At 36.7% G+C, this 16,025-nt stretch overlaps 1 protein-coding gene across 4 annotated transcripts in view; it reads right to left on the bottom strand.

Moving 5' to 3' along the window:
• Positions 1 to 16,025, bottom strand: part of CLINT1 (clathrin interactor 1) — a 54,520-nt gene that overhangs the window by 23,127 nt on the left and 15,368 nt on the right. For all 4 annotated transcript variants that reach the window (XM_067304794.1, XM_067304796.1, XM_067304795.1 and 1 more), the window contains 3 exons: positions 2,673 to 2,777; positions 1,921 to 2,017; positions 335 to 443 (listed from right to left, as the gene is read on the bottom strand). In XM_067304794.1, the coding sequence (XP_067160895.1) occupies positions 335 to 443; positions 1,921 to 2,017; positions 2,673 to 2,777 (311 nt within the window). The remainder of the gene's footprint in view (positions 1 to 334; positions 444 to 1,920; positions 2,018 to 2,672; positions 2,778 to 16,025) is intronic.

Below are 16,025 nucleotides of genomic sequence, written 5' to 3'. Positions count from 1 at the left end.
CAGATGTGTGTGTTTTGGAGCTCTAACCTTTTCTTCCCATATGATTAAAGCTATTCCTTTACGGACACCACAGGGGACCAGTCTCTAGTGCATATTTTAATATAAACCCGAACACTCATGTTGTGTTGGTTCTGTTGTTATTAGCCAGTCCTTTCTGCAAGTTCTTGTCTTCACTAATTAATACTCTAGGGTCCCACGTCTTGGATTCTGCACTCTTCACACAACTGGCAACAGTCACATTCTAATTAGACTGGGGAAGCTTCTAAGCTGGTTCAGGTGACTGACAACTCCAACTACTGTTTTAATTTGCTTATAAGATTTTTCTATTGCTCACCTACAAAGTGGTAATTTTCCAGGGATCGCAAATCATAAATGTGTTCTCTGGCACTTGTAACAACACGCTCTGATCCATTCCTTATGAGGTAAGCTAGGAGCAGCAAAGACTATAAAAATACAAAGCACCTTATGATTGCATGAACAAAAGCTCTATTTTTTTTTTTTTTTAAGTGCAATAGAAAACCAAATCTCCCCCCTCCCCCCAAAAATCAGTAAATAATAAGATTTTTTCCCCTTTTAAGTGTTTATTATATGGGTTCACCTAGAAAAACCCCAATACTCCCTCCCCCCTTTTTGCTTTTTAGAATATCAAAACTGCATTTGTTAAGTAATAATTTGCTATTACCATATCACAAGCAGTTACCTTCATCAACTACTCAAAAAAAAAAAAAAAAAGCAGCAGCAATTCACAGAAAGTTAACCCTGTGAAGTGAAACATTTTCTTTTGCCTGTTTTGTTCATAACTCTTCAGTGTTTTTTACTGAAAAGTAACTCCTACAGAAATACATAAAGCCTTCTGCAGGATGCAGTGGATATACCAAACTGCAATTTAGGACAATTTTTAAAAAAAAGCTACAAAAAAAGAAGTTTAAAGAGTACTTCAATTGTAATTTTTTACCTTTATAATTTCTATCTAAAGAAAAAAAAATGCATTCTATGAAATGTAGTGTCTTTATCAGCTAAGAAATATCATTATATTGCAACCTATTCAAACCTGATATGCAATTCCAAGCAGTCTTTATAACATTAAGTAGTATGTGTGATAGCATTAAATATTAATTTACATTGTACATCAGGGAAAACAATTATTATGAATACAAAACATCAAGCACCTGTGAAAAGCACAAACCTCATCTTAGAATTAATTCTGTCTTGTTACAATCCCAGCATCAAGAAAAACAAAATACAACCTAGTCCATGTAATACACCAATTCTAAAATATGAGGTTATATTTGCATTATTCAGTGAACAGTGAACACCACTTGAAGTGCAGCATGATAATCTTAAGCAAAAAGTTTCTGTACCACGCTAATTAGCCAAAGTCAAGAAAAATAAAAGCCTCATACAATACGAATGGATTGAATTTTCCTGATAGTCAAGAAGCAAACCTGCTATTTTTTAAGAGAATTACAAGTTGTCAGAAAAATCAAGATTAGTTTCCATCTTATTTCAGTTATTTTTAAATTCCTTCAAAAACATTTTCCTGATAGTGTAATAATTTATCATGTCTCTCTCAGAGCACTGTAACAACTCCTTTGGGTAGGTTCAAAATGTGAATGTTATTCCAATACTTGAATATGAGCAAAATAATTGCTCTATTATGTTCATTAAAAAGCATCTTAGAAAGATTTCCAAAACCAGAAGTTTTGTTTTTCCATGTGCAGCTTTCAAAAGACAATTTTGACTTCAATAAGAGAATTAAGCAGGTGGTTAGGAAAAAGAATTATAGACATTAGTGGAGTAAATGGTATAGGATTATCTGAACAAGCCACTACACCAAAATGTGCTAACATCAAGCAAACTCTATGTCCTTAGTAGACCAATACAAAGTCTTGAATACATCCAGTTCGTATAAATACACACCTTATAAACTCTCCTCCAGTTCTTTTTATTGTCTTTCAACATTCGAGTCCAAAGCATGTTCATAAGCTCTGGAAACTGTTCGTACATAAACGTAGCCCTAAAGAATGAAACAAAAGGAATAAAGAATTTACATTCACAGTGGTTTGCCATAACAGCTTGTTAAGATTCAGGGTTGACAGTAGATGGCAGGCTTGATCTAAGTCCATTCAAGTTTGATAGAATTATACGTGAAAAGCTATCAGTATTTCTTACTCATACCGAAGTAATTTGCATACCAGTAGTACAAAAGGAAAAAAGTAATTCTATAAATCTGAGGCAGTAAAAGAACCTTCACTAGTTTATAAAGAAAATAATGTTTAACATGAGTAGCCTAGTAACCAGAGCAACCAGTCAAATGTGCAACTTCCAAGCCCATTTTAAACAGAAAAAAGTCCAAAGAAGAATTTGACCTGTTTTGCTCCATTTAGAAATTCACAGGAAAAGCAGTTTGCGAATAAATCCTCCAAAAAATCAGATATACTAAAAGCTTATTAGACTATCTATAATAAAGAACTTCAAAGATACTTTGACTACATTTTCTGCTTGACAGTTTTTAATAAATTATAAGATTATATGTTAAAAAAAGACTTGATTTACAGCAACTTTTCAGCATTATCAGTCAGCATATGGCAAAGTTATTTAGCAGCAAGTTTTGCATTCCTGTATGAGATGCCCCTTTCTTTTCTTCACCAGTGAGTCAAATTATCACTTACTTGGCAATCTCTCCCATGAGTTGCCCTGAAGGTCCCCATGGATCATCATTGGTTGCTTCTCGAACCTTAGACTCTATTTCTGAATAATTCATAACCACATTGGTGCTGCAAAGGAAAAAAATTAATACACACAAAGATTAGCATCAAAACTGAGAAACACATGAAAACTTAATAATGACACTAGTGGGTACCTTAATGAGATACCTCTACAGGGTGGGAAAGAAAACATATTTAGTGCAGAAGTTACCCTGAGGACACTATACCACACATTTAAGTTATCTTTAAGAATGTTTTACTATTCCATTAGTCTTCAAGAATACAGATGAGAAACTAGGGATTAGAGTTGAATTAAGTCCAGTAAAAACTGCTTTTTGGTCAAATTAAAACCAAAACCAAAACCAAACCACTGGAGTCAAAGCTGGTAGCTTCTCTGATAAGATATGGGTTGCTTACAGGTTTGTACACTGAACAATTATTTGCAAGAAGCTTTATAACTCAGTCGGAAGCAGATACAAGTTTGGAGTTTTTTTGAATTATGAGTGCTGCAACAAAAACTGAAGAGTATCAGCACCAAACTGGCATTAGCAAAATTATGCTAACAGAAGACTGAAGCAAGGGAGATGAGAGATTCACTAAAAAAAAATGTTTCCCAGCTTGAACTTGTTTAATTAAGGGAAAACAGAAAGAGAAGAAAAGCTACAGAACTCTCCGTATGCTGATTAAAGCGATGCAAATAGGAGGAGTTCAAGGACCTTCTACCAGAGTTCACAGAAAAATGTAACTTGGAAAGAGGAAGCAGGATTTTTCAGTATCAGATATATTAGAACAGTCAAAATGTGATTTCTTAATAAATCTCTCTGAAATTGGTAACATTCAACTATAAGTCTAGCAACCCTCTCTGCCCCACTAAAAACATCCAAATACATTCAATAACAAGATGTCTTGCCCTAAAAGTTCAGGCAAGAGAGGGCTCAATGCATTTGTCTGCACTTCATTCATACACAGAGTGCTGGAAAACCAGATCTTTAGTTATGGAGCAACCTATCACCATGAAAATGGAATTGTTTCACATGTATTGCACAGTGAAGTAGTCCACTGTCGTAAGGAAATATCAATAAACAGAAACCTAGTAGCCTCTGTATTTTCTCTACATCTTTTGCAGTGTATTTGAAGCATTTACGAATTACTTGTTTACACCTATGCTATCAGGAGTTACTCAATTCTTAAAGTACATCATACAACTGGTTTCAGAAGCTAAAACAACAACAACATTGCTGTGAAATGACTGTGGTCCACTTGTAAACCATCCTGTAGAGTAAAATCGATTAAAGTATAGAGGAGATCCAGTGATAACACACTGAGAAGGGTTTCAGCCCTTAAAACCCTCCTCTGAATCTGAAAGGACTAGAAGCACTTCAAAATGCTTTATAGTTATCCCTCTGTCCACGTAGGAGGTGCCACAAAGTGGTATTCAAACAATAAGCATTCACACCTTTATTAGGCATAAGTACAGCAAACACCTTGGAATGGGGCTTATTAAATAGTAAAAACAAGAACGAGATCCCCTTAAGTCTGAAAGGGGACACAGAAGATAATTGTTAAAACAGAATAAAATTCCTGCACTTAATCTTGGATTCTCAGCAGGAGAATTCCTGCTGTCAGATTCTGAAGCATGATTTTTATTCAACTCTGTGTATAAAGAGAGCATAAGCTATGTGACTAAAAAAATTAATCAGCAGGCTAACAGAATCTATTATAAAAAAACACATGAAGAAACACAGCAGTAGGTATGAACAACAGCAATTAAGGTTTTATAAATTAATTTATGCTAAATGCACTTCAAACTTCTGTTTCTGACATTTTCTTTACTATGCACACGGATGTAAACTTTACTTCCCATATGCATGGAACTTGGGGGAAAAAAAAAGTGACAGGCTCAGCAGCGTTGCTGTTCTCAGCACACTAGCTCCCTTGTCCCAAGGAAAGGCAAGGCAGCAAGCCGAATGGAAAGCTTCGATTTGTTTTTATAACCACTCCCTAAGCTCTTGTTTGAAAGACCGGGGGGGGGGGGGAATATAAAATGAAGCATTTCCTTCATTTCTTAAATAAAAACATTTAAGATTGAAAATTACAAAAAAAAAAAGTGCAAACTTACTGCAAAAATACTAACATGAGGTATGGAGGAATTCAAAGTGCATGGCTAAAACACCATTGGGGTTGGGAGGTGGAAATGGAAGGGAAATGAGGGAAATTAAGTAATGCCCCACTTACACCCCCCTTCCCCCCAAAAGATGCAGTTAAACCCCACTAAGTAGGAAAACATGCTGCATTTTAAAACCATCCTGCAGTAAAGTTATTGTTCTCAACAGCCACGAAAAATCTCTTTATAAATGCCAAGATGAGATCTAATGGCACAAAGCGTTCCAAAACAAAGTATCTTTAAGCCGCATTTAATTCAGCAACAAACGTAAACTTCAAGAAAAAGAAAAACTTGTATAGTTTGGCATCATTCCAGGTCACTTAAAAATAACCATTTCTAAAAAGGTGGAAATATAGTTTTATTCTTCCTTTCCCATGTTTTCTATGGCCCTCGTTCCATGCCCTACCCATGATTCCTGTGACCTTTGCAACAAAAAAATAATTTATGTCCAGATGTGAAGGGAAAAAGTGACTAGTTTGATTGCCAAGACTTCCTGTGATTGATATAAATTTAATATCCGAGGACACTTTCAGACACCAGGGGGGGCTCTCTGATTAGTTTGTACTGGGCAGCTTCCAGGGAATCGTGCTGGATTTCATGGACACAGCCCGCTTTGCAAACAAATGGATATACAATAGTTAAGACTGGCAGAAAGTATTCTGGCAGTCAGGGTTTAAAACACAGTATTATCCAAGAGACTACATTTGGATTTACCCCAAATTGTGAATTTAAACCCTACACGACTGGAATCTTTCAACAGAAAGATCTGCAGAAACTTATGACATGGACGAAGACACTGTACACGAGAAGCATATTTTGAAAAAGTTACGCCCAAAATAAAGGCACACGCAATAAATAAATGGGTTGATATTAACATTAAACCATCACATTCTTTTCTGTTGGTGATACATTTAATAATCTATTTAAAATCATAGACTAATGTCTACAACCACTGATGAACTTTTTTAATTCCTGATTATATTCTATAAAGTTATTTCTGTATTGTTTCAATTTTTATATTATATATACTTTTTTTAAAAAAAAAAACATTTCAGAAAAGCCAAGAGGGGGCACTATCCCGTCTCTGTGAAACAATAAGCGGTGGTGATGGCGAGTGAAATGGTGGGTTTTAATCTCTCAGCAAGAAAACGCTCAACGTTAAACGTTTACATCTACAATTTACAGCAACATGAAAAAGTTCGCTCAAGTGAGAGACTAAATTTCTCCACATGTGTAAAATGACATTAGTAAGGAAAGGCCAGTAGATAACAGTTATAAATATTCGGTCATCTTTGGCCAGATCAGACAATGATAAGACGCTCTTCCTGTTCTAAAAAAAAAATAGTTAAAAGTTTTGAATGCTTTTTATAAATTATTTTAATGTCTTTTGAAATGGAATAGATGTACCATAGATAAAACACCCCCAAAATACTAGTTTGCCCCAAATCTTGTCTGCGTTTTCCAAAAGGGGAAAAAAAAACCCACACCTTTCAAAGGATTTAACAGTTTGTAAGTAATTACAAATTCCTTTGATAGTTACATTTTGAGATTTGTAAACTGAGATATAGCTGTCATCTGGCTCCAGTTGCCACATCCTATAACGTGCTAAAAAAACAATAAGAAGGGGGGCGAATGTGAGTGGTGAGAGAGTATTGTATGCAACTCAAACTTATAATTTGAAGCAAAACTAATGTTTAGTTGGGGTTAGGGAGGCTGAGCAGGCAGGGAAGAGGGAACAAGAAGGTCTACAACCAGGCATACAAAACTAAGGGGATCGGAGAAACCAACGTGGTCCATCCAAAAAATTTTATACATTTGCAAGGATCCACATTAGCTTTTGGGGATAAGAGGAGAAAACCCTACAGGTCTGAGATTATCTTCTCAGCAGTATCCTTTATGCAAGTGAAATACAGCTTGTGGGTTGCCTACTCGAAAATAAAGGCTCACGGACTGCAGGAGCACGTCAGAGGATGCCGTACAAGAGACCGACCTCAACAGGCTCCCCCCCAACCCATTCAGGGATGCTGAACGTAACCCACCGCGTGGGCACAAGAAACAGGCTCCAGTAAGGGATAAAGATATCTGCAGGCAACTTCTTATACGTGTGCTTGATTTCAATGTACTCCACAACGAAGCTCTGATAGCTACATTTTGGCTATTCTGCTGCGGTTTCTCGCATTATACAGCACTATATGAATCAAGCTATTAATGCTCAGAAGGACAGTACTAGTGAAGATAAGGTGTGTTATGCTCTCAGTAATGTATCACCACCTCTTCAAAGTATTTTACCATAAAATAGCCATAAAACAAACACTGAAGAGAGTTTCCATAGGCTGGAAGAAGAAAAAAACAATTGCAATACCAAGAAATTAAAATCATTGGGTATTTCCACCCAATGTTTAAAACAAACAAAAAGACACACACCACAAGTCACACACCTATAATTTTTAAAATAATTGCAGCATTTTGAATTGAACATTTTGTTCCAGAGTGAACGTTTTTCATTGTTTGGGATCACAAGATGTTCTCTGCAGATTCATATGCCTCAACCGAAGTAGACTCAGTTATCTGTGAACAGCTTATCATCACTTATATATTACATACATTATGACACAAATATAACTATATTGCTTCTAGTAACAGCTTCTGACTGCAAACATTACAGCCAGTTTCATACAGAGTTGTGCCTGAACTAGTTATCCCACATCAGTCACTGCTGGTTCTGCAATAGAAAAATCTGAATTTCTCTATATCAAATCCCTGGAACCAGGAATACTTTGGAACAGAATGTGGAAACACAAGGCTCTGAACATAGTCAGCAGTGGAAATGGAAAGAGCCCCAGGACTGGGAACAAATTCAGGCCTGAAAAGTTACCAGCAGAGAATCAAATCTATTTTCTCAGCTCATCTCCATGCTAAAGTTTTCCCCAAACCCTCATATTAACTGCCAAACAACAAAAACATCTTAAAACCATGATTTCTATACAGCTCCAGCAAACCTGCTAAAGAAAAAGGTGCAGAACAATTTTTGCATTCATTAACTTGATTCAGCATTCTGGTTAGGAGCATGGATGTGACATACAACACCGATAAGAGTAAATAGCTCAATGCCCACAGTCTTCACAAAATGACTTCGCGCAGGTAGGTATCTCTGTCTCATGGTCCCCAGCATCTCTTATATTATCCAGCTTTTTCCATGGTCAGTGGCATTTTATTCTTTCGCCACCCTGTCGATACATTCAAGTGTGTGAAATCACAACTCGAAGCTCACTGCTAGATTTTGGGAACAACGTTCTTTTGAAGGAAGCATTGCTAAGATAAGCACATTCACCAGGTCAGGGAGCAGATATCTACATCTCAATGTTTCAGATCCCCGAATGACATAAACTTAACATTTCATAATCATTGCCCAAAGAGCAGAGTCTTAAATCTGCTGAAAAGATTAAATAGTATTTGCATAAAAAAACCCTGCAGTAGAGAAAACAAGGGTTTTAGTTTTACTGTACATTTCAATCAGCATATGTTACTTTGCAGGCTCTGCTTCTATGTAAGCAATGGTAGATGCATCCGTGCTACAACACGGTGAATTACTACTACTAATTGATTTTCATATAGGTAAGAAACCTCAATACCAGGAATGCTGTGAGAGAAAGGTATTAATATATTAAATGTAATGAAAGAGTAATAAATAAATATACCCATTCACTCAGAATGGAACTTACTTTAATATTAAGGAATCAGAAAGCCTAAGAGCTCTTAGCCAATGTTTCTGCAAAAACTTAAAAGCCTTGAATACGCCCTGAGGCAAGAGTCAGATCACTCCATTAAAAGCACCATTAGGATTAGAGGTGCTATGGATGTGGGTGGTGTCACTGCGGACACAAGTACAATGCTGTACATTAGATTCACAGAAGATTTGTGAAATGCCACGTCCAATCTTGTGAAAATCAAAATAAACAGAAGTCACAGAAAGGGTACCTCACAACAGTTTCTTTATAGCAATGATAAAGGTATTGGATTGGACAGAGTAAGCCTAATTAGAAACACTTCTCAAACCTCTGGGAAGCTGCCCACTGTGCTGAGGGACTGAGCAGCAGGAACAAGAAACCTGGTTACACAGTTAAAATTTTTTTCAATGTATAGTTCAAACCAATTACAATATCATGTATACACGGGACTCCTACATGCATAATATTATGCCTTTAACTATTACTCCAAGGACATCACTGGATTATGCACCTTCTGTTTTCCTTTTTTTAATTTTACAACTGGGAACACTAAAATACTAGAAGCTGAGATGAGAAACTTTCTACATTTTACCACCATTAACAGTTTGCAATGAGAGATCATTCTGCAAATACCTGTTTAAAGACTAAAAGCAGAAGAAAAAAAAAATATTCAAGCATTACCCACATGCGTACCTTTCATACATATAGCTTGAATGTTAATGCTATTCCAATAAATACCAACACTAAAGAAAGGTTGTGTGGTGTTTTTTTTTTTTTAAACAAAAGCAAAAACTTGTGATCAGTCTCTTGGAGGGAGAACGGTCTGGATGAACATGGGACAACAGAAGCACTGTTACTGTACAGCACTAGTGTACTATGAAAGTCTTGTGGATAAAGATATTCTAGTTTTTAGTTATTTCAGAAGCCAAAGCAAATACAACATAATTTTATCTTTTAAGTAATTACTATGTGTTTAGCAGCATTATCCTTTTAATAGGAACAGTCTCATATACTAGTATTTTAATCTCATTCTATCTGTGATTTTGTTAGCAGCTTCTTTATTTTTAGAAAGTCTTCTCTGCATCTTCTATGACTTCAGTACTGAGCAAAAGCAACAAAATGAACTTAAAGGTTTGGTCCATGACAGAATGTCATTGACTTGGGGAAAAAAAAAATTTTCATAACCTCACTTGTTGACACAGCAAAGGAGGATATTACAGTAACAGTCTCAGCGTCTACATCCACAAACCCCAGCAAGAATACATCTAAACACCTCTATGCTATGCTTCTCAAGACTGAGTAATAGATTGCTTTTTCCAATCAAAACAGGACAATGAATGACAGTATCTGAAAAATATATAGTAAAGAAATCCTTAAGTTACAACACAAGAAAAGCTTGTTCTGAATCTAACTGAAAAAGGAAAAACTTATGCAGCCGGCTCACTTATTCATTTTGTACACCTCCATCTAAACCTTGGTAAGATTTTTACAGTGAGGTACGTGCATAAGAACAGGAGCACTTTTTCCGCAAGGATGGTTTGTCACCAGCATGGCAGTAACTTCCAAGCAAGCCTCTGAACAAAGCTGGCAGTAACTTGTGTCCGGAGGCTGAGCTGAGGCTCTGCCCCTACAATTAAAGTGCAGGCCATCGCTTCCAGCAACCTCTTTCCTCCTGTTGGGTTGTCCTTCGGCTGAGAAGCTGGTAGTCTTCCACCATAAGACTAGATAGCACCTACTAGGTATTGTTACCTGATACGCAGGGCTTGTTTCACGAATACTATCCAAACAGAAAAGCAACAATTTCCAGATTTCCCAAAATGCAGTACAGGGCTGAAAACTTAAGAGGGGAAAAAAGTATATAGCTTTGCTTTTAGAAGTTTAGGACTGCAGCATTCATATTTATTTTAAAAAAGAATGAACGGATGCACTATAAAATAAGGAAAGTGAACATTCAACATGTGGACAGAAGACAAGGCAGACAGATGCCAATAGCACTTTGGCAGTAAGTAGTTATCTAAAACACCCCGGCCCACATGCATAGCTGCATTTAAGATGAAGCCTTTGGAGGGGGGAAACATACCTTCATCTCCATCATTCACACTGAGTCATGCATCTAAACTATTTTTAGTATCTAAATTAAAAGGTTCGTGTACTGCAGGAGAGGAAACAGACAGAAAGCTTTCCAAAAAGGTTAAAAAGAAGTTCTTTAATATTAAATGACCCGTTCTTAAGCCTATGTTCAGAAGTTGGTTTCAACTACTGACAGCACACAGTAAAATAATTAAAAAAAAATACACAAGTCATTTGAGTACAGAATACAACTTTCCCACTCCCAGGTGTGGAAAACTCCATAGATATGATGTTGTTAATTAGCTTCTAGAAACATTTTTATTTGTCAATTAAAAATAAAATCATTTAATATTTTTCTATCTGGACATGAAATACTTTTTACCAGAGCATTTGAACTGGTAATCTGAAAAAAGAAACGATCCAGAACCTCACAAACCGCTAGGGGCCAGCACACTATGCAAGACACATCTCACAAAAAGTTGGATCACATCAACTACATTTACTCCTGCCAGCATCATTTGCTTCAAACTCTGAGGGATTAAAGTTGATCACTGACCCAAACTCATGATTCAAGAAACGGAAAAGATCTAATATTTAAAACACAAACCCAATTCCAAAAGACACATCTCAGCACTCGATTTTATTGGTCTACCCTGTTACTGCATGTCACTACCTTGGAGTTCAGTATGCAGACTGATTCCTAGGTAGAGTACAGAGAAAGACACCATTTAACCACCTGTTTTCCCAAGCAGCACAATGACAAATCAGAAACGTACCTAACGTTACTGACAATTATACTAATAAAAAGATACTAATCATCCACAAAATACAGACAGTGCTGCTCTTCCCCTCAGTTAACTCAGATGTTAGGTTTCAGCCAGCAACTGTTTGTCTTTGCTAGGTGAAGACAAACCAACTAGAAAACATGCAACAAATTTAGTCCATTTGCACTTTGCTCCTGTCAGTAATGTCACTTTTGTTATAAAACATACAGCTTAGATTTAGAGCCTTACAGATGAAACATATGGACACCAAATATGAAGCCAGTAGTCCACATTCAGCGAAGAAACAGATGGGTACCCATCTGCTAAAATACCTCAGGTTACACAGAGGTAACAGCTCAACATTAACTGATACTTGACCATTTGAAGTTACTTATTTTTAAATCAGTGCTCAGAAGTATTACAAATAGGACACCAAATAATTTAGTACATAAATACTTGGTATTATTACAGACCTTCTATGCAAGTCTCAACTACACTTTTTCTGACCAATGATACCATCTTCATTACGGCACAATAGGATCCGAAATACATTTGCAGTTTTTCAAGTTAACAGTTTCATAATTTATGTGGCAGATGTGCAAGGCAAACTGCACAGAAAGAGATAAGCCAAGGAAAACATCCTGATGTCCACAAATGAATTACAACTTGTGGGAGGAAGGAACTATAAAGCTATTTCCTGTGCCGTACAACTTTTAATCACAAAAGAGTACCAAGTAAACAAGATAACCCCAAATCCACCACACACACACTTTCAAAAAAGGACAGTGACTTTAAGAATTAAATTGCAGTCTGTTACAGCACTCGGAAGATCTGTTGTTTAGAAGTCACCATCTCATGTGTTGAAGTCTCCCCTTTCAAAGTTCTTTCCCATCAGAAATTACCCAATTGTGGTTTGATATATTCTTAATATCTTTTTTTTAATTGCTATGCTATAGCTGAAGTAGTTTTTACAGATGTTGGGAACATGAGGTGACCACTTATGTGGTAGGTTTAAAGCATATTTGGGTTAAGAACACTTTTTTCCATAGTTAATTAACAGCGGTTCCATCTATTACAGAACCCCTGCAGTGCGGTAAATACTTTCATATTGTTATAGAAAACCATATTATGTGGTTTACACCAACAGATACACGGCTGCTTTAAATACGTGACTATGTTAACAACTGCAGGGTGCCAATATATGGTGGCAAATAACTTTCCAAACACACTGAGGATTTTGCCAAGTTAATACTATCAGCAGAGTTTTTTTTTTTTTTTTTTTAAACCACTCCTACACACAGTTTTTCTTCATCTAAACTTAGGTCTATTTCTTTATTTCCCCATTCTTGAGGGGATTTTTGGTTCCAAACACCCACACCCATGACGTTCTTCAACTGGCACTCTTTAATCCCTAATGATTAGGCTGTCTTCACTTCAAGTACACATTTCTGCAGCCCCATTTTTAGAGGCTTAATAGGTGCTGTCATTTTATTTACTATACTTCATGCAAACACTTTAAAAGGTGACTTAACACTTTGTTTGTTATACTCTAGCAAACAGAATTAACCAAAATGCTTCCATTTACTTTACACTGCAAAAACACTGTAATATTATTTCCATTGTTTTTCACTACCTACCTAAACTGTAGTTGAAATTAGAGTACAACTATAGTTAAATCGTTCTTATGATAAATCAGGGTCATCTTAAGCACAAATAACAATTTCACAAGCACATGTAAGCAGCTGCCTTTCAACAGTCCCCCTTTTCAGGGCAACATTTTGACACTTTGGTGGAACAATTACATGCTAAAACAGTAGCTCTGGTTTCCAATCAGACAGAAAAACAAGGCTTTTGTGGTCCTCTGCAAGATTTCTGTCTCCTTGTACTAATGTGAACATGTACCTGGCTTATTGAAGTCAGTAATTGGGAGGCCCTATTCCTTTAGATTTAATTGTTCTCAGATTAGAGACAGTACGTTTAAACAATAGCATCTATATGATCAAAAAGCGGAACTATAGAACTTGAATAACTTTTTGCAATTGCAGAACTAAAGATACCATATGTATTTTGTAAGCAGATGAGTACATTTATTTTTGCTCAGTCCTCAGACTTATTCACCTGCTTTGCTCATTATTTTTCATATTTTTTATTCTTTAACAAACCAGCTGCCATTTATTTGTTTACAGAATTCAATCAGATCTCACTTCCTCCTTCAAGACTGAGCCATTATCACTAGATATTTTCCAAATGCTGCAGCCAATCAACTGTTTTTAATCTGTACTTTCTTGCGCTGCATACAACTTCAACATTAACCTTCCCTGAAAAATACAAAGCTCTAGTTTCAAGTGTTCATAATGCCTTGCATAAGCTTCTTTCGAAATAAGATATCTAATGCTACTTCCTTCTTTGTACACACAAAGATACCATTTTCAAGGCCATACCTCAAGTGTCTCAAGCACGTACAGAAACCCTTGACAGAAGAAGACTGTACTCCCAGTCCATGAACTTTCAGGATTAGGGCACAGATTTTTTTTTTTTTTTTTTAATGCCAAGACAGAAATATCTACAAGAAGAACAAAGTCTTATCCTCCTTTTAGGACAAGAAATAAAAGGGTAAAAATAATTATTTTCAGAGGACACTCAAGTTGTAATTACATTCAACACTTATTTCTGAGGCAACACTAAGCTTTCAGGCTGCATAAAACTTCGACTCGCTTGCATACTCCAGACTTCCTATTTTTGACTATAATGAATTTGGGAGTGATCTTGGGGCAGATGCGGAAGAGGGGAAGAAAATCTGTAAAAAAAATATTCTACCAGTAGCTATCACACTCCCAAACCTCCAGAATGTCTTAAGCACAGAGCTCATTAAACAACCATTTTCCTCCTACTTTCAAAAAATCCTTACTCTTCAGAGTGTCAAAAAAAATCTGTGCCATTACTGCTTTAAAATGACCTCATACAGATAGAAAAGTTCCTTTGAAAAGCCCCCTCAATTTCCAAACTTCTGCAACTCTGAGCTATTTGCAGCCGTCACTACTCATTTGAAATGTGTTCACTACAACATTCCTGCTAGGGTTTTCCAACACCATAAAGAGCATGCAATACTTCTATTATTAGTTTACAGTACCACAGCTGGTCAAGTGAAAGTCTTGAAGCTATACATGCTTGAGGAACATTAGCTGAATAGTTACAGATAAGAGATTTTACTCTGAAAAGCCGGAAAAACTACCCAATAATTACTTCACTTCAATAGTGCAAAACTACTAGGTGTTGCTAATCAGATTGAATTCTAAATAATCCAAACTTTCCTTACTCAAAGAATTAAGTTTGAAGTTTGTTTTGAATATCCATCGACTGACAGAATATTTGATATGGACAGAAGAAAGGAATGCATATGCAACAATGCAGAATTTAATGTTGCCAAAAAAACACCCTTGCAACATTAAAAGGCTTAATGATCCTTGTAGTTTCAGCCATCCTTTTGGGGCAGGCTGAGTACCATTAAAACATTGCCTGAATTCCAAATTTATTACAAATCAAGCATTATTTTAAACATAAGCTAGCTGTTCCACTAGGGAAGACTGTTTAAACAATGCAGATGCTAAAGCTTTTAACACACTGACTTATTTCTGCGCTACTGTGTAATCACTTTGGTGCTGGTATATCACGGGTGCCCCTGTATTTTGCAATACCAACGCTTCCTCTGCAACCATCTTGACAGAAATAAACTCGAGTACAGATAACACCTCTAAGCCAAGAGTAAGCACCTGTTCCAAGCCCTTCTCCAATAGGATCCACAGGCAAGGTACAGGTAAGCTTACCAGATCTGTCCTGAGTCCAGCCCTGAAAGCACTAGCCTTGCTCCCTCCAGCCCGTATGCAGGCTCCAATTCCTTTCAATTCCTCTCCCTACCCCTTTGGGCTGAAGCAACCAGGGAGATGGCATAGAAGTCAGAGAACAGCGTGTCCCCCCGCACATAAATCACACATGCCAAACACCCAAGTTTTACAGTGCAAGTTGCACTCTAACCCAAGCACCCAGACCAGATTCAAAGGGGTTGCAGATTCCTTCTGCCTTCAACTACAGAGCTTTGACTCTGTATAGCTTCAAACTTCTTCCATTGATGGAGCCAAGCCTTTAGGTGTCATATTACCTAAGAAAACCTGAGATGTGCATCTCATCAACAACAGAGCCTAGAAGGATGGTCTGAGCAGTGAGTGAAGCAACCAAAACCAAAAACCTGGAGCAGCTGTTTTAATACAGCCTTGTCCTGGAAAACATCTGTAAGACAGAGGCAGATGCTGCACTAGACTTTGGAGTGGGAGAATGGAAGGAGAAGATGACAATTTACACAAAGTTATCAAATTACAGGCTCATAACCAGTTTATTTTCCTTCATCTAACCAAGTGTCTTTCAGCAGAACTGCTACGCAGTAGATATTCAGTAGGATAGAGATAAACTGGAGAACAGTTTCTTCAGTATTTGTGTTTGTCTAAAAAAAACAAACACATAATTTACTGATCTTATTTCTAGACATTCTAGAATTAATTCTAGAGTTCCCGGTCTTTGCAAACAAAAAAGCAAACAA

Source organism: Apteryx mantelli, chromosome 14 (genome assembly GCF_036417845.1).
Source record: "Apteryx mantelli isolate bAptMan1 chromosome 14, bAptMan1.hap1, whole genome shotgun sequence".
Classification (NCBI taxonomy): domain Eukaryota; kingdom Metazoa; phylum Chordata; class Aves; order Apterygiformes; family Apterygidae; genus Apteryx; species Apteryx mantelli.
This window is presented reverse-complemented; position numbering and strand designations above follow the sequence as displayed.